The sequence below is a fragment of the Oreochromis niloticus genome, linkage group LG4 (assembly GCF_001858045.2).
Source record: "Oreochromis niloticus isolate F11D_XX linkage group LG4, O_niloticus_UMD_NMBU, whole genome shotgun sequence".
In the NCBI taxonomy this organism is placed as follows: domain Eukaryota; kingdom Metazoa; phylum Chordata; class Actinopteri; order Cichliformes; family Cichlidae; genus Oreochromis; species Oreochromis niloticus.
In genome coordinates this window covers 2,441,328-2,460,207 of record NC_031969.2, presented here as the reverse complement: position 1 = coordinate 2,460,207, position 18,880 = coordinate 2,441,328, and the positions used below count along the sequence as shown (strand labels likewise).

The window sequence follows — 18,880 nt, the reverse complement described above, 5'->3', positions numbered from 1 at the left end:
TGAGTGTATTCTACTTTGCTCCCTCGTCTCGTCAGTTCTGATTTCTCCCAGCTGTGCTCTCCTTCTGTGTCTCATTCCCCTCGTTACTTCCCAGTGTATTTAAACCCTGTGTTTCTCTGAGTCAGTGTCGCGTCATCCCTCAAGCTGTGTGTTTCCTCTTGTGCCTCTCCGTCAAGTGTAAGTTTACATTCCCCAGTTTAGTTTTGTATGCTTTCCCCGTCAGCAAATAAAGCTGAGTTTTTGAGTTCATCCCTCGAGTCTGAGTGCCTGCATCTTGGGTCCTACTCCTGCCTGCCACACAGCGTTTCATGACAAAACGACGCGACCAGACATGGACCCAGCAGCACTCAACCCTCCAGAAGAACTGTGTCAAGACATTATTTACTCTGTGGAGAAACTCCTTAAACTCTGGCTAGAACATGAGGGGGAGGAGTTTCATCGCGCTTTGGAAATGAGGCTACAGAGGTTGATTTCTGGTCTCCCATGGCTTCTCGGTGCGCTCCACCCGCTCGAACAGGATTTAATCCTAAATGAGCTCCACCTTCATCCCCCAGCTGCTACAGCTTACCTGCCTGACAGGCCGGACGTGGAGCTGCCCGGCCCATCAGAGTCATCATCAAAAAAGAAGCGGCGATCACGCCGCCGACCTCCATCACCACAGCCGGACCCCGAGACCTCTGAGTCGCCAGCTGTGATAAAAGAAAGAGACAATACTCAAGAGTTTCCTGGATTTGGGACTGTTTGTTCCGGAGCCGTTTCTTTTCACTTAGCTGCCCAGCCACCAGAAGCTCTCTTAGCTGCCCAGCCACCAGAAGCTCTCTTAGCTGCCCAGCCTCCTGAAGCTCTCTTAGCTGCCCAGCCTCCTGAAGCTCTCTTAGCTGCCCAGCCTCCTGAAGCTCTCTTAGCTGCCCAGCCTCCTGAAGCTGCGTCTCCTGTGTCTCCGCTAGCACAGTCATTTACTCCGCCACTAGCTCCATTTTCACCTCAGCTATCACTCCAGCCATTAACTCAGTCTGTTATTCAGCCTCATACATTGCCATTAGCCCAGTCCGCTAATCAGTGCTCGGTTCAACCTTTGGTTCGGCCACTTGTGCAATCTATAGCTCATATGTCTGCTCAGTCCATCGCTCATATGCCTATTCAGTTCTGAGCTCTGTCTCCTGCGTCGCCACCAGTTCAGTTCCCCGTAGCACTTCAGTCTCCCTCAGTTCGGTCTGCCACTCAGTTGCCCTTAGCCCCATCATCCACACTACCACCTGCTTCTCTTCCACCACAATCATCACTACACTCAGCCATCCAGGCTGCTACTCAGTCAGTCATTCACTCTATAGCCCTGCCATTAATGCACTCTGTAGCTGGGCCATTAGCCGCCCGGCCCGCAGCCAATTCAGCCACCCTTCTACCCGTTACACCTCAACCACAACCGTCACTGCAGTCCCCGGTTCAGTTTCCTGCAGCTCAGCTGTCTCCAGTGTCTCCAGTGTCCCCAGTGCAGTCTCCCTTAGCACAGTCATCCACTCAACCACCAGCTCCTCTTTCTCCCCAACCGTCACTACTACCTCTAGTTCAGTCTCCTGTGCAGTCATCAACTCCACCACCTACTCCACTCTCACCACCACCGTTACTACAGACATCAGTTCAGTCCCCTGTGCCAGTGCAGACGCCCTCAGTTCAGTCTCCCGTGCAGTCATCTACTCCACCACCATTAGTAGCTAAGCTCCCCGGGTCTCCAGTAGCTCAGCTCGTACCTGAACCATTAGCCCAGCCCCCTGTAGCAGTTCAGTCTTCTGGTCGGCTTAACATTCAGCCAGGGGTCCCAATACCCTCTGGCTCTACATCAGCTCCCGCTGGAAGCTCGGATGAGTCCATCCAGCACTCCGCGGCTCCCATGCCGCCACCTGCCTTCTCCGCTGGAGGGTCCGAGGGGCCCGTTCAGCCCCCTGTCTCCGCTAGAGGGTCCGAGGGGCCCGTTCAGCCCCCTGTCTCCGCTGGAGGGTCCGAGGGGCCCGTTCAGCCCCCTGTCTCCGCTGGGGGTTCTGGTGAGCCCGGCCAGCCCTTCCTCGTCTCCGCTGGAGGGTCTGAGGAGCCCGTCCAGCCACCCTCGTCCTCCTCGCCTGGTCCAGCCTCTGCTTTGGCTTTGCCCACGCCTGGTCCAGCTCCGTCACCTGCAGCGTCCACACCGTCGCCTGCAGCCTCACCGCCTGCAGCATCACCACCGTCAGGTTCCGCGGCCGTCCCGCTGCCGTCAGGTTCTATGTCCTCATCCTCGCCTGGTCCGGCCCCCGAGCCTTCGGCCTCCTCACCTGGTCCGGCCCCCGAGCCTTCGGCCTCCTCGCCTGCAGCTGCCTCCTCGCCTTCGGCCTCCTCGCCTGGTCCAGCACCTCGGCATCGTTGGCCACTTTCTGGGCCTCTAGCCCGACGTCATCGCCGTCGTGGGCAGCCCCCAGACCGCTTTCGCCTGAGTCGCCGCCGTTGCCGTGCACATGGTCGGCCCCCGGATCCCTTTTGCCTTAGTCGCCACCGTTGCCGTGCGCACGGTCGGCCCCCTGAACTATTTCGACGTCGTCGCCGCCGTTGCTTTCCGCACGGCCGGCCTCCAGACCGGCTCTGTTATCTGTGCCACCCACCTGGTCGGCCCTCCGACCGTTTGACTTATGAACTCTTGTGCCGGCGACCTCCGGGTCGGCCCCCTGAACTGACCTGTGTTTGGACTACTTTCTTGAGCTCCAGTGTTTCCTGTGCCCTGCTTTTGGTTTTGTTCCGAGCCCTCCATCCTGGGCCCCCTCCGCCCGCCCTGGTTGGGTTGTTTTGTTTTTTGTTTTTCCTGTTGGGCTGTCTGGAGCCAGCCCTTACCTGGGGGGGGGGTACTGTCACGGTCCTGGGTCGGTGACCCAGTGTTTTGAGTTTCTTGTGTCTCTGAGTTTTGTATTATGATTTTAGTTCCCTTTGTTCCCCCAGTTTATTCTTTAGTCTAGTGTCTTAGTTTGGCTTTCTTGTATTCTCTTTAGTTCTCTGAGTATTTAATAGCTGCCCTCTGTCTCTTTGTTGTTGTTCTGTGTTTCTTAGTTGCTCTGTCTCCCTTAGTCTAGTTTGCGTCTGTTCTACTTCCTGTTTTACTTTGAAGGTCCATGTCTCTTGTGAGTGTATTCTACTTTGCTCCCTCGTCTCGTCAGTTCTGATTTCTCCCAGCTGTGCTCTCCTTCTGTGTCTCATTCCCCTCGTTACTTCCCAGTGTATTTAAACCCTGTGTTTCTCTGAGTCAGTGTCGCGTCGTCCCTCAAGCTGTGTGTTTCCTCGTGTGCCTCTCCGTCAAGTGTAAGTTTACATTTCCCAGTTTAGTTTTGTATGCTTTCCCCGTCAGCAAATAAAGCTGAGTTTTTGAGTTCATCCCTCGAGTCTGAGTGCCTGCATCTTGGGTCCTACTCCTGCCTGCCACACAGCGTTTCATGACAATTCTATTGTTATAGCAAAGAATAGGGCTAAATTACAGAAAAAGAAAGAACACTGCTGCCTTGTAGAGCACAACTGAACGGTTGTTTTGAAGTGATGCTATCTACAGTAAACTTAAATACATCAATTCAGACTTTCGGGCAGTGCCTCTGTATTAGCTAAAATCCACTTAGCTATGATGCAAACATTCTTGAAAAGACTTTAAGCACAAGGCTATTGATTCATTGGGGCATTTGTTATTTTCAGAGTTTTAATACAGTATGTCAAATACAGCAATTGCATGTACTGAAGAGCCACTGGAAACTGGAGGATGAAGTAGCTGTACAATATTTACACATCAACAAAAGTGCTCTGTGAGAATATCCTCAGAGAGTTCAACTCATAGGAAAACTCAGCAACAAGCAGATAAAAAATATGACATTAAATACTGATATTAAGGGTTTATCATCATTTTAACTCGTACTTTCTTTAAGAAAGCAGTACTTCATTTTTTTGTATTGTTCTTCATTAAGGGAATCAATCCCAATCATTCATTATCTCTTGAAGAACAAACAGAAACATCATGATTTTGTTTTAAATATATTATCTTTCTGCTTTTTTCTGATGCAAATAGAAGGAAAAGACATTCACACTGTCTTTTTAAACCTCACTTTCATCTCACTAGACCATTCGTTTTAAGCTTAGCTTTGCAAACGGGCCATTTGGTTTGACACCATAAAACATTTTTCAAAAATGTGAACTGCAAATAATTCCATCTGAGAAAAGTACATTTTAAAAATGGATTTGTGTAAATTATACAAACCACATTAAATACATATTTTACTTACAGACTTACATACTAGACAACTTGCAGATATATATGTCCATGTTGTGTAAGTCTTGACAAAAGTCTCCTTTGTAGTTCTAATCAAATAATCTGTCATTGACTTTTGGGGAAATCCATTGCATTCCGATAGTTCACTAGCCTTCATATTTTGGTACAATAGTTGGATTCAGCAATAAAGCAAATACTTACAATGGTCACCTTCCTTTAAAAAAAAAACGGGGGCCATTCTCGTTGCATTTCTGTCATCCACAGTTTCTGATTGCTTTGTTTCATACATTCTGAACATCTCCACCTACTTAATACTGCAGGTGGATGCTTGTTTTTGGTGGCAGAGGTTGTGATCATCCTTTAGGTCTTTGCACTAAGGGTAAGCAGTTCCATGAAAGAACTGAAGAGGCTCTCAAGCCAGCCTTGGTTCGCCATACACTGCTGCACCACCTCCTCCTGGCCAGGGTCCTCCGCTGCCTGCTCAATATTGTCCGTCTAGTCAGAAAACAACAGTTATGTTAAGTACCTACATACAGTATCATGGCTAATGATAATTTCTATAAAGTGTGTGTGTGTTCACACTTATACATCACTTATACATCTGTGTTGTCACTCTGTAGCTCCAAAGGACTGGGGAGCTTTTAAATTCATGCTGTTAGTAAGTAAGTCAAATTGATTTATTTAGCACTTTTCACAGATAAAAATAACAAAGTGCTTCACAGTCAAATCAGAAATACAAATAATAATATAACACAATGATCAAATTAAATAAAAGCTTGTTTGTATAGAAATGTCTTCAGCTGCTTTTTAAAAGAGTCAATGGAGTCCAGACAGTGTAAAGACAATGGACAAGAGCTCGACAGCCTTGGTGCCTGAAAGGCCTGATCCCCACGTGTTTTGAACAGAGTACGTGGGACCAACAGTAACTTCAGTAACTTTGTTAAACCAGGCATATAGGTGGTTCATGTTATATAATTTATTGTATCCCTAGTGCAGCAAAATCCTTACCTCCTTCTTGCAATGCAGGAAGGTGTGATATTTGTAGTGGTGAAGAGAATGATACAGACTGTATATCTGGCAAATTTCAATTGAAAGTTTCATATCCTGAAAATGGTGAGAGAAAAAGAATTTGCATTCAGTTTCTTTCTACTAGTTTTTTTCATCTTAGTAATTACAGTATTATTTGAAAAAGCACGACTGATGATCAAAGCAACACTAAAGACTATTATTAGATATTATTATTAGACCCAATTGGCTTCTCTCAAAATGTAAAAGAACCCACCCACCACTTTAATCACACCCTAGATCTTGTTTTAACATATGGCATAGAAACTGAACATTTAACAGTGTTTCCTGAAAAACCTCTGCTGTCTGATCATTTCCTGATAACATTTACATTTACAATAATTGATTACACAGCAGTGGAGAGTAGACTTTATCACAGTAGATGTCTTTCTGAAAGTGCTGTAACTAAGTTTAAGAATATAATCCACCCACTGTTATCATCTTCAATGCCCTGTACCAACATAGAGCAGAGCAGCTATCTGAACGCTACTCCAACAGAGGTCGATTATCTTGTTAATAATTTTACCTCCTCACTACGTACGACTCTGGATACTGTAGCTCCTGTGAAAAATAGAGCCTCAAATCAGAAGTACCTGACTCCCAAAAAATCTCCCTGAAAAGCCTTCAGCTGATCCAAAATGCTGCAGCAAGAGTCCTGACAGGGACTAGAAAGAGAGAGCAGATTTCTCCTGTTTTGGCTTCCCTTCATTGGCTTCCTGTTAAATCCAGAATTCAAAATCCTGCTCCTCACATACAAGGTCTTAAATAATCAGGCCCCATTTTATCTTAATGACCTTGTAGTGCCATATCACCCTATTAGAGCACTTCGCTCTCGCTCTGCAGGCCTACTTGTTGTTCCTAGAGTATTTAAAAGTAGAATGGGAGGCAGAGCCTTCAGTTTTCAGGCCCCTCTTCTGTGGAACCAGCTTCCAGTTTGGATTCAGGAGACAGACACTATCTCTACTTTCAAGATTAGGTTTCAAACTTTCCTTTTTGCTAAAGCATATAGTTAGGGCTGGACCTGGTGACCCTGAATCCTCTCTTAGTTATGCTGCAGTAGGTGTAGGTGGATTCCCATGATGCACTGGGTGTTTGTTCTTCAGTCACTATGTGTTAATAGACCTCTCTGCATTGAATCATATCTGTTATTAATCTCTGTCTCTCTTCCACAGCATGTCTTTATCCTGTCTTCCTTCTCTCACCCCAACCGGTCGCAGCAGATGGCCCCGCCCCTCCCTGAGCCTGGTTCTGCCGGAGGTTTCTTCCTGTTAAAAGGGAGTTTTTCCTTCCCACTGTCGCCAAAGTGCTTGCTCATAGGGGGTCATATGATTGTTGGGTTTTTCTCTGTATGTATTATTGTAGGGTCTACCTTACAAAATAAAGCACCTTGAGGCGACTGTTGTTGTGATTTGGCGCTGTGTAAATAAAACTGAATTGAACTGAACTGAATTAAAGAAAATTGTACACATCGTAACCTAAATATTTAACAAAAATTGTGATGTTTCTTAACTTTGAGGTGATGTTTTTAATTCAATTCAATTCACTTTTATTTGTATTGCATCAAATAAATAAAACTGAAGGTGAAACTCAAGGTGCTTTATGATGTAAGGTTAAAACCCCACAATAACACAGAGAAAACCCGAACAATTGTATGACCCCCTCAGTGTTGGATAAGTTACTTTAAAAAAGTAATTAATTACTAATTACTAATTGCTTAATCAATATTGTATTTTAAGTACTTTTCTAATTACTGTGTCTGAAAAGTAACTTAATTACTCAATAAGTAATTTAACGAAATACTTCTTAAAATCCCTATAAACCTTGAATGGACAAAAAATAGAAACTCTTTAAATAATAAATTATTTTTTTTTAAAAAGCATACGTGTCAACATGAAATAGTTTAGCCTTTTAGCTTTCTGAATCATCTTTATTACATTCTATAAAAAAAACATTCTATAATAATTAAATTTTTTAGTAAGAAATGTAACTTTCTTTAGGTAAGAAACACAATTCCTGAATAACAAAAATATTTTTCTGCAACATATCTGAATAACAAAAAAGCTTAACTTAAGAAATGTTAAACATGACATGTATCAAGCTGTAAACATGAAACTTACTTTCAAAGCAATGAGTACCACATTCATACATAATGTATGTAATCATGTCATGTGTTTCAACAAAGTGAAGTTAACTCTGACCTTTGGTTAACAAACAGAATTCTTCTGAAACTTCCTCAAACCAATGAGCACCATATTTCATGCATACTGTATGCACTCATATGGTTTCCAAAAACCCTTTTGTACTACTTAGCTGTCTTGTTTTTGAAAAAGTTGTTGTATCTCATTAATGTAAGTCTCTCAAAGCGTTCACTTGACCGTCTGTTCCTTCTGGGTGTAAGCACAAGATTGCCGAGGCTAAAAAGCCTTTGGACTGGTGTGCTTGATGGTGTGGCTGTGTTGTACCTCAGTGAAATGGCCTTAATCCTGGGAAACTGGCTAAGAACACCCAGCTCAGACCCAGCAGATTTCAAATATTCCATCACCTCTGTTTCAGCAGAGTAGGTACAGTTGTCCTCCTCAAATGAAAAAAAGTCATCAGTGGAGTCAGCAGGGTTCTTGTGATCTTGAGCGGGTTGTTGGTCTTCAAGAGACAACCCACGGCACTCTGTAGTGAGCATTGCCCTAACCATGTCTTTTTTCTCTTCTTCTCTGATCCAGAGTAACTTAAATTTAGGCAAAGTGACTGCAGCCAGGAGAGCTGCTTTATTGTCCATCATTGAGGAAAAGTGCACCTTGATCGCCTATGAGACAAAAATACATCAGACACTTCACATAAGAGCATGATAAATAAAACGAAAATGTATTTTAGGGTAAAGCCAAAATTTAGTAATTTGTATCATATATATATATTAGATTACCTTAACAATGATATCAGGGAGGGATGCTGTCAGCTTAAGCTCGTCCTGCAGTGCCAGCGTCCTGGACATTAGAATCTCCAGAGTTGGAAGAAGGATTCCAAAATAGCAGTTCTCTTCTCCTTGCAATGTGTCTAGCGCAACAGTGAGTGGCTTCAACACAATATAATACTCCTTTAGGAACAGATACTCCCAATCAGTGAAGCATTTGATTCCAAACTGAGTGCAGACAGTATTTAAGTCAGCAAGGGGAATGTCAGTGATCCTGGACAGGGCGTCGTGAAATGAATTCCATCATGTTGAAACAGGCACTATGAGTTCTTTCTTTAAAAAATTATCTACTAACTCTGAAGCAACAGAAGAGCGGTTTGCTTTTGTCCACATTGCAGAACACTTTGAAGTTGCACTTCTGTAGATGAATTTGCCTCATTTGCTTGAAGCCATTTCTCAACGTCAAGAAAAATAAAGTTCAGTGTGTGTGATGTGACACCTTCAGTGTGGAGGGAGAGAAAACTGTCCTTCAGATTCTGTGGAGAGGGTCTGCTCAACATCAGTAAATGTCACCTCTTCATCTTCTTCCGATTCCTCATCAGAGTCTGATTTTTGGAACATTCTAAAAGCTTTGATAAAATTGGACCTGTTGTCTGTCACGGTGGCTGTCACTTTAGAGTTCAGTCCATAAGCCGAATGTACTTGCTCGATTTCATTGCCGATTACATCATATGTGTGTCTCCTCAAACTCTTTTACATGCTAGCGCTGCATGTCCTCGTACAAAAGTAGAAGGATCAATCCAATGTGCCGTCATTCCGAGAAAACTTTTGTTATGGCTGGTCCAAATGTCAGCAGTCATGGAAATATATTCCAAACTCTCGAATGTCACTTTAAGCTCCATTTCCATGTCAGCATAACACTTATCTAAGTAAGTAGAAAACGTTTTTCGATCGGGCAGTGCTGCTTTTTTGCCACACACAGGTATTTTGTTTAATATGCACCTAAAAGACGGAGACTCTACAGTACGCAGCGGTAGCATCTCTTCCACAGTGTAGCCTGCAGTCATTTTTTTAAGCTCACCTTCAGACACTTTCTGTGCTGCTGAAGTAAAATCAAGTTTTGCCTGCTTAGCAGGAGTTGCCGCAGTGTTATCCATGGATGATGAACAAGGCTCACTCAGAAGGGTTTGTCTGTGCTGCCGTGTCAGGTGCTTCAGTAGATTACTCCTGCTATTGACAGCGGCCAATAGTTTTTTCTCCCCAGGACATAGCTTACATATTACTGTAATGTTCTTGTCTGCTTGTTTCAGAAAAGTGAAGTGACGGGAATATTTCCATTTCATAAAACAGCCACTCGCTTCAGCCGAGTCCGACATCTTCCACTTCAGAATACGACTATGCAGAAAACTGGCGCGAAATGACGTGCACCTGCACTACATCGATGTTATAGCGGCAGAGTTTACTTTTACCTTTAGAAGATAAATTAATGAAATTAAATAATGATATTCAATAAGTTTAATTATTTTACAATTTAACGCAAGTACATTGTAAGTAACTGTAATTAAAATACCTAAAAATGAACAGTAATCAGTTACTCTACTTTTTCACTGGAAAAGTAATTTAATTACAGTAACGCGTTACTTAGTACTTAGTAACGCGTTACACCCAACACTGGACCCCTTGTGAGCAATCACTTTGGCGACAATGGGAAGAAAAATCCCTTTTAACAGAAAGAAAACTCCAACAGAAACAGGCTCAGGGAGAGGTGGCTACCGCTGCCAGCTGAGGGTGAGGGGAGGAAGACAGGACATAAGATTCATGTTTACTTTTTACAAAAAATGTAACACTTTCTTTCATTAAAATTAAAAAAAAAAGGTCCCTCTGGTGATGATGAAGGTTTTTATAGTTAACAAAAACTAAACTAAAAACTAAACCTAAACATGTTAAACTATTTATTCAGCTAAAATAAAAATAAAAAATATAATTTTGAAAAAAGATTTAAAGTAACAAAAATAAAGTTTGTGAAAGTGGAGAACTAACAAAAAGAAAATAGAAATATCCTTAGTTTTAGTATTTGGTAGTTTGGTCAAAATTGTATTAGAATATGCTTAATGAGGATTTGATGAATGTTTAATGAGACTCGAAACGTCTACAAAAGGTTATATGCTTTTCTTTTACTGATTGTAACTGTACTGACTGTACTGAACTGTGTGGATTTTTCTAAATCTTGCCTCTGACATATGCCCTCCACATAATAATTATTAAGAAGATTCAGACTAACTGGTATGATGATGTACTCATGTAGTGTGCAAAAGTAATACTGTGCAAAAGTTTTGAGTCCATTATTTCTTTATGGTTAGGAAAATGGGAAATGCATTATATAAGGTAAAACCAAAGTTTGTACAATTCTAAAGAGCTTGACATTTACAATATTGTAAATATTTGGTTATGACCACCTTTATTCTTGAACACAGCCTCACAACACAACTCTCTTAGGCAAGCTTTCTTGTATTTTTTTGTTTTTTAAGTTGTCTTCAGTACTGATTCTCCAGGCTTCTTGAAAGACATTCAAAGTTCTTCTTTGGATGTTGGCTGCCTTTTGTTCAGGTCTCTTTCAAGTTCATTACACACTGCCTCAGTAATGTTGAAGTCATTGTCATGCTGAAAAATAAAGCTGTTGCCAATAAGTTGCATTCCAGATGGTAATGTATGGTGGATGAAAATCTGACCATGTTTATGGGTTCATTATTCTGTCAGTTATGACAAGATCCCCCAAACCACTGGCTTAAACGTAGCACTTTTTTATACTTCAGTTATCCATAGGTCAGTGTTCCACAACCAAAAAAATATTTCCTCTAAAAATGGACTAAAAATGAGTGAAAAAGCAGCCAAGGTCAAAAGAAAACCTTTGAAAAACCTTCAGAGAGATTAACAACAGATTGCCTTTCAGCTTGTAACACCAGGCACAGGGTATTGACTAAATAAATGTGTAACGTCATAGCTTTTTCTCACCTGCTGCTTAGGAATGCTCCTCTTGACTTGGTTGAGAGTCTTGCGGTTGTAGCCCTCCCCACCAAGGTGAACTTTGACATCTCCAGATTCCACAGGATCTGCTGTCATTCTGGGGAATATATGTAAAACCTCCTGGATGGTGAAAGTAAATTGGTGTCATGAGACAAAGGTCACGTTTAGGTTAAGGCCACAAAGAATCAGATTTCTGCAAAGAAACTTGTTTTCAGTTAACAAAAATGTATCTGGTTAACACTTAGACTACGGTGAATCATCTTCAACAAATCTCTAAAACAAAGTGAAAATAAAACCAGACCAGAAGGATGTGAAGCTTTACCTGGTGCTGAGCACTCATGTTGACTCTCCTCAACAACTTCTTCTTCTGTTCACTGAGCATGCTATCAATTTTCCTCATGGGCGGGAGGTATAATTCATCTGATGTGTTAAAGTAGTAGAATACTCATTTACTTTTAAACCTTACATTTTAATTGATGTCAGTACAATTTTCAAAAGACACTTGAAATGATGCCAAGTAATTAAATTGGTAGTTTTCCATTACTGGATACACTAAAAATAAAAATAAAGATGGAGCATGCTGTCTTTGTGTTAGCAGTTCATTTGCACCATTTTATCTTTAATTATTAAAAGGTCTTAAGATACTTGAAATCATTTGCATGGGTCAGCAGTTCATCCCTATCATAACCACCAAGACCTCAGACAGTCTGAGGTCGTGGTTAAATAGAGTCATTCCATCTATTTAAGGGAAACAAAACTGAACATTAATGCACACGAGATGAAGGCCTATCAAAATAAAACAGGAAGTAACTAACACTAGGACTAGGACTAAGACATACTGACTTGACAGAATTAAACATGGAAACCAGACAAAAATGGAGAAAGGACACAGACACGGGGACAGAAATGGGGAAACAGAAAGGAATCACAAAAGAAGATAATTTAGAATACAAACAGAGGATAATACATCGCAATGGAAAATAACAACCTACTAACATTACCAAATAAAAAGGCTTAACACAAGAGTTCTGAAAAAAGGAACCAAACCCCACAAAACACTCAAAATACCTGGTCAGAGACCCAGGACAATGACTGGTTATTGTTTGTTTTACTCTATCCCTCATTTCAGTTATGCACTGTAAAATCTAATATTGTGTTTAATTAAAAATATTAAGTAGGCTGAACTCAATTTTTATCAATTTGTTATTAGAACTCAGTTTAAGTCAGTTACCAGTACTTTTTACTCAAAAAGCTGATCAACTCAGTTTATTTGAGTTGTCTTAAATTAGAAAAACTAAATAAGCTGGAAATGTTGCTTCTCAGTGAGGAAGGATAAAACGATATGGTTTGAAAATGCCACATCACTACCTTTCTCGTCCCTGGCACGGATCAGTCCGCATGTTCATGATGTCTGCTTTTTTCTGGAATATGTTGAGCAAACCTGGAGAAGCTTCAGCTCAAGAGATTATTGTTGTCATTGCTGTGATTCTTTACGTGATACGCTGACTTGGTGAGTAAATGTTTACACTTATTCAAACTGATTTTGTAGCTTCTCTCAGTTTAGCATCAAGTTAATGAACTTGCTAGCTAGTTAGTGTTAGTCTAGCGTTGCTGCTGCCGCTGGGCTCCTGCTACTTAAAAATAGGGATGGTACCGGCACCGGTTCTGACATAAACGGTAGTAACCAGACTGAAAAGCAGCGCACATTTCTGTGCTTTTTTTTTTCTTGAGATGTCATACACTTTGGATTCTAGCCAATCATTTTACCTTCCCAAGGATAGCAGGCAGGCCCAGGTACGTACGTTCTTTTAGAGCAGAGCTACAGATTAAAAATGCCCAAGGCGAAGCGGTCAAAGTCTGGATGTACTTCACAGCAAAAGATGCAAACTCAGCAGCCTGCAACAAGTGCTTTAAGCTGATACTGTGCAAAGGAAGTAACTCCTCGAAACCAATGAAACACCTGGTTTGTGTTTGTGTTTGTGTTCTCCATTCTTTAAGCACCGGTTTGAGCACCGTTTAAGCTCCGGCACCATTTCAAAAGTACCGGTTTGGCACTGGTATCTGATAAAATCTAAACGATACCCATCCCTACTTAAAAATTAACCCCACAGCTTTAAAAACGTTATATGAAAATCTCGCAAATTTTCTGTTGATTGTTTGAAACAGAAAAGTGAGCAGCTACTCGATAAAAGCCCAGACCAAACTTTTTCAGAATTTGCAGCTGTTAGGGGGCGGGGCTTGTTTCCAATCCATATAAACCTTTATAACATATGAACTGTATATTCTTAACCCCTGTATTTATTTTAATTCTGAGTGTGAAGTATTTTGGTTTTCCAATATATTAGCAACTGTCAGTGACATTTATATTAATCAGGCTGAACTTTAATCATACTTTAGATCAGCCTGTTTTGTCAAAGGAGTTTGCTTGTTTTACTTATTGTTTCATTTGTGCTTTGGTTTGGGGAAGTTGTTCCTTTGCTGATCTTTTCCTGTCTTTTGTTACTAGATTTGAGATATGACTGCTGTCTGCTGTTGCTGATGACTCCAGTTAATTCTACAAGACATGCTGTGTAAGTACCCAGATAGCAAGGAAACATTGAAACAATGTTGAGTCAATATCAGGCGACGTCATTGAAGCAACGTTGAAGTGTGACGTTGACCCAACATCATTCTTGCACCCATTTTTAACGTTGAAACAACGTCAGGTTTTGATGTTGAATCAATATTGAAACCTGACATTGATTCGACGTTATATTTTCGAATACTGTTGACATTGAAACAATGTCAGATTCTGATATTGAAACACTGTTGAGCTATGGTGTTAATTTTCCACCTCTTTTGCACAGTTGCTTTTTATTGAAAAAAAAAACAAACAAAAAAGGTCAATAGACATGTATCATTTGCAAAATACTTTATTAAAAGACAAAGTTTCCTATTTACATTTCTATGTTTCACGTCACTTTTTATTATTTACTCCGGGATGGGGATGGATGATGTGCGTCCTGCGCGCCACCCGTACGATCTGGAGCATATCTGAGCCATTTCTGGACTGCTTAAGCAAAGACCAACTCAGACATAGAGTTCGCCCCTACCTGCTGCGCCAGGCCATCTAGGACAAAAATAGACACACACACACAAAAAAAAAACAAAGACAAAAAAAAGGGAATTAGAGCACATGAATAAGCTCTTGTTAATTGTCTTCAGCAGGGAGAAAGTATGTAAACTCCTAGGCTGATAAACATTAAAGTCACCAGGCGGAAATCAGCAAACTGCCGCATTTGATTCCCAAAGAGCTATAAGCTGAAAATGTGATATGTCTTAGCATGGTGTGCCGTGTATCCTTTAAAAAAAAAAAAAGAAAAAAGAAAACATGGGGTCCTCGGGCTGTACAAAGTGTACAACCCAAGGACAAAACAAGCCGAAGACCAAAGACTCCATCTCCAGATTAACCGGACATGAAAGTCTTGTTATTAAGAAAGACAAAGTAATATAGCAAAAAAAAAAAAAACATAGGAAATGTGAAACGCACCCAGCACATCAATTGATCCCTTTATTGTTCACTTTAGGCTCATAAAACTACAATAAACAGTAAAACTTACCAAATATGCATCTGCACAGCGCTGTCTCTTTAAATGCCCTTTTTTGCTTTGTCTGGTCCTTGGTTTTTTCCCCTGCCCAGTTGAGTACAGAGGCCAGCTCCTTTGTAATGGCATAAACCATTACACGGCGGACTCGCACCTCCAGTGTGGTCCAGCAGCACCAATCAACGCAAAGCGTCTCACCTATAGACACATTTTAAGAGATGGAATTAGCGTGTCTCATGTCTTAAATGTGTATGCAAGTGCTTGTGTGTTTACTTCATGTAATTGATGATAGAAACATGTCATTTAGTTTTCCCTAAAGCCTGATTTTCAAGTCATACAAAGAATAAACCAAAGTATTGGCAGTACAATGTATTTCTATTCCCTTTTGTTGGATATTCATTTGTTAGTTCTTGTAACTGCTAAAAGTGTTTACTAGTTTTTGCCTGTCACATATATTTGTTATACCATGTAAACTGTGAAATTCCAAGATTTTCAAACTTGCCTTGTAATAGTGGCCTCACAGAGTCTCTGGAATCTACAGAAAAAAAAAATCACAACAAGATGACATTCAGGAGTATAAATTGGGGGTTTTTTTTAGATAAGAGTACAATGACATTGTGATGCAGCTTTAAAACTTTTTTAAAAGCATACCATCTATAGGGAAGACATCAGACTCTGCATGCTGGCGAGATCGCAAAGCTGTGTCGGTTTGTGCTGGAGTGGCGAAAGGTGCCGGAAGCTGGGTGGGGCATTATGATGGTTGCTATCAGTGGGCTGGGGGGCAGACTGGAGTGATGAGGGCTGTTTAGAAAAAGATAATTTTTTAAGTATTTAAGAATACAGACAACTTGTCAAAAAAAGTTTCCTTGTGTCAGACACAGATATGTACACAGACACTAGACAGTATTATATTACCTGGTATTTTCACTCGAGGGGCCTGGGGAAACCGTTTTTTTGTAGGTTGCTCATCCTCTGAGTCCGTATATGTGTACAGGGGATTTGGTCTAAAGAAAAGAAATTAAAAACGGTCTTAAGTAATTGTAAATATGCTTTTGGCATATTGTTTCCTAAAGTTAGTTTGATTTCTAACAACACACACAGGAAACAGAGACGTGCAAGAAGGTACAGTATACAATGAATTTTTGAAGTGCACAAGTGTACACGACTTTGCATTTTTAAAAAGTTTACAAACTTCCACTTTTTGGACTATATTATGTGGTGATATTGCAGTATGCAAGCACCACAGATATGTATAAAAGACAAGATCATAAATTCTTAACAATCAAAGATATGTTTGTGAATAAAAGGGTTTTACTTGTGCTTTCTTTTAAGATTGGTCTGGGTTTCTTCTTCGGACTGAAGGTCAGACGTATCACAGCGTTCACGTGGATATCTCTGAAGACTGCGTTCTGCTTCGTGAAATGTGCCTGGAAATACAAACACAATGTACGGCCAGACATAAATTACGTGTGGACAAAAGGTGCAAACGCATAGAAAAATCAGCGTTTTCAAAAATACGCTGGTACGTGTGGACATAGCCTTATTCATTATACAAGGCACAAACAGAAAGTCATGTACGCGTGCAACGTAAAGTTAGGTCAGCGTGCAACGTACAGTCACGTGGGCATGCCGCGTGAGCATTCAAACTGAGTCTAAAGTTTTCGTGTGCGAATTGAAACGAGTGCTCTCCAATCATCAAAAGTAACAAAGTCATTGAACACGTTTATACAGTTAACTTTACGTTTATCAATCATATATCACAGATTTAGAATTTTTTGTAGTACTAAGCAACTACAGAGCGAAAGTCTGGGTCAAGCGCCGAGGCCACGGCAAGAACAAAGGAAAACTCGAAGCGTTAAAGCTAGCTTTGTAAGGGAATATAACGAAGAAATTATGAAACGAAAATGTTTTCTTTGTTGATATACTTTGTTCGCAGTGCAGTTTATTTGTTGCCGGATTGTAAGAAGTAGACACAATTTCGGGCTCGTAAATAACAGTAAAAAACTTGTTAATGTACAACATTAACGAGTTTTTTACTGTTATTCAAATGCAAACATGGAAATAACGAGTAGGAAAAAAAAATCATTCATTCTTACCTTATACTAATCGTGGTGCAGGCCAGTGCAGTGCATGAACTGATGCCTTCTCCGGTCAATTGCGCTGAGAGTAAATCAAATGTCCTGCTCTACTGTAGAAGACAATGAATACCTGGGGGGATGTACCAATGTGAGAGGGGTGCTGCGGAATAGTCCAAGTGATCGCTGCTTTAATTTACCGGTCAACTATACATAAATTGCACGTAGACACGATTTTTTTTAAAGCTGGTGAACTAGACCAAGTCATTGATAACAAATGAACAATAAATCTACTTTCTCTGGTACTTTATACCCGATCAGTTGCAGTGCAATTTAATGCTCAACTACAAATCGATGGTTTTTGATGGTGACCGGAGCCGAATGATCGTCAACTATAAATAGACGTTTTCTCGACGTTGTTGTTGTCACCTGGTCGACTACAAATAGATCAAATATCAATGACAAAAAAACAACGGTGAATCAACATCGTTACAACGTCTCTATAGTAAGACCGTCGGTTTACCACAGTATTTCAATGTTGTTACAACATTGGCATTTCAACCCCGATCATATACGACGGTTTGGATGAAAAATCAACATAGATTCAATGTCGTCTTGCTATCTGGGTAAATACAAACATCGACAGTTTGGTCTGCATTTATTCAAAGATCATATCGCATAGACTTAGTTTAGAGGGACCACACTGTCTGCACTGTATATAGTGAAGTCTGCAAGTTTTTGAACAGTGAAATTTGTTTTATGCCAAAATTATTTTGCAGATCATTAGAATGAAAGTTATTGGCCATGTTTACATAGCCTTTTTAAAAATGATGCTTTCATGACATTATTGTATGTTGGGTGGTGGTCAGGGCTATCCAGACTGACAAGTGGGACACAGAATGTCACCTCTCCGGTGGGGAGGGAGCCTGAGATTGTCTAAATTGGGGTCTGTTCTATAGTAAATACAGAAAAAAATGATTAAGAAAGCAATTAAGTTCATGTTCCAAAAAATATGATTGTTTGCTTGCAGGACACCAGGAGAGATGAGTCCTCCGTCACAGATGGTGTGGTCAGTGAAGATGGTCGCCTGCAGGTTCAAGCTCATTGCATCTCCAACCCACATCCACTGCCACTGTACTTAAGGGAAGTTAAAGACTTTCTTCTGCACCTACATTTGGATCACCTCGATCCATGACAGTCATTCAGGCAGTAATGCCTGGACTGGAAACAAGCATCCTTAAAATGTTACAACATTCCAGCTCATGTGTTGGAATGCAAAACAAATGTGCCGTTTAAACTAGAGACAATAAATACATTTTATATTGATTATATCAGTAATGTAACTTTCAAAACAACGTTGTGTTAGGCCTAAACTTAGTTTCAGAATAATTAAATCTGAGACTTTGTTTCATTGTAAGATTATAACACTGAGGGTAATATAATTGTTTGTTGTTCAGCAAAACTGTCCAGTATGTTGGCTGTTATACTTTTTTGCATTTGAAAATAAAAGTTGGGCTGATTTTAACATCATTACAAGAAGTGATGTTAAATATTAATTATTCTTTTTGAATCATACTTGCATTCAGCATTATATTAATATAAGTGTTGTACTAGAAATGTCAAGTATGATGATAGATAGATAGATAGATAGATAGATAGATAGAAAAGCATTCTCCCTTTTCTTGGAGAATGCTTTTCTCTGATTTAAGACTACAGTGTTGTTTGAACTGAGTGCTCACCATCTGTGTCCTCTAGGGCTTGAATCATATCAGGGTCAAGTGCTGTGCTGACCAACATCTCCACATAGCTCCTGAACATGTCCCTCATGGCTCGGCTGTTTACTCCACCCCGCGCAGGCCCTAAAACACAAAACAAGCTGCACAGAGGCCCAGACACAGTAATCATTGGTTGAAGACAATGGTAATGGGTTAAAAATAAATGTGTGCATATGATGCACACAAAG

The 18,880-nt window shown here is 40.8% G+C and overlaps 2 protein-coding genes across 2 annotated transcripts in view; one reads left to right on the top strand and one right to left on the bottom strand.

Moving 5' to 3' along the window:
- The first annotated feature begins 1,342 nt into the window (after nucleotides 1-1,342).
- LOC112846711 (basic proline-rich protein-like) lies at nucleotides 1,343-2,968 on the top strand. The gene is made up of 2 exons (XM_025906617.1): nucleotides 1,343-1,956; nucleotides 2,035-2,968. Exons 1-2 carry the CDS (start codon nucleotides 1,343-1,345, stop codon nucleotides 2,888-2,890), a joined length of 1,470 nt encoding a protein of 489 aa, XP_025762402.1. The 3' UTR covers nucleotides 2,891-2,968.
- A 205-nt stretch (nucleotides 2,969-3,173) lies between these two features.
- prr12b (proline rich 12b) overlaps nucleotides 3,174-18,880 on the bottom strand; it is a 104,904-nt gene continuing 89,197 nt past the window's right edge. The window contains 5 exon segments of the mRNA XM_025906676.1: nucleotides 3,174-4,759; nucleotides 5,273-5,368; nucleotides 11,247-11,378; nucleotides 11,581-11,678; nucleotides 18,657-18,776. Of these exon segments, the coding sequence (XP_025762461.1) occupies nucleotides 4,625-4,759; nucleotides 5,273-5,368; nucleotides 11,247-11,378; nucleotides 11,581-11,678; nucleotides 18,657-18,776 (581 nt within the window). The 3' untranslated portion in view covers nucleotides 3,174-4,624.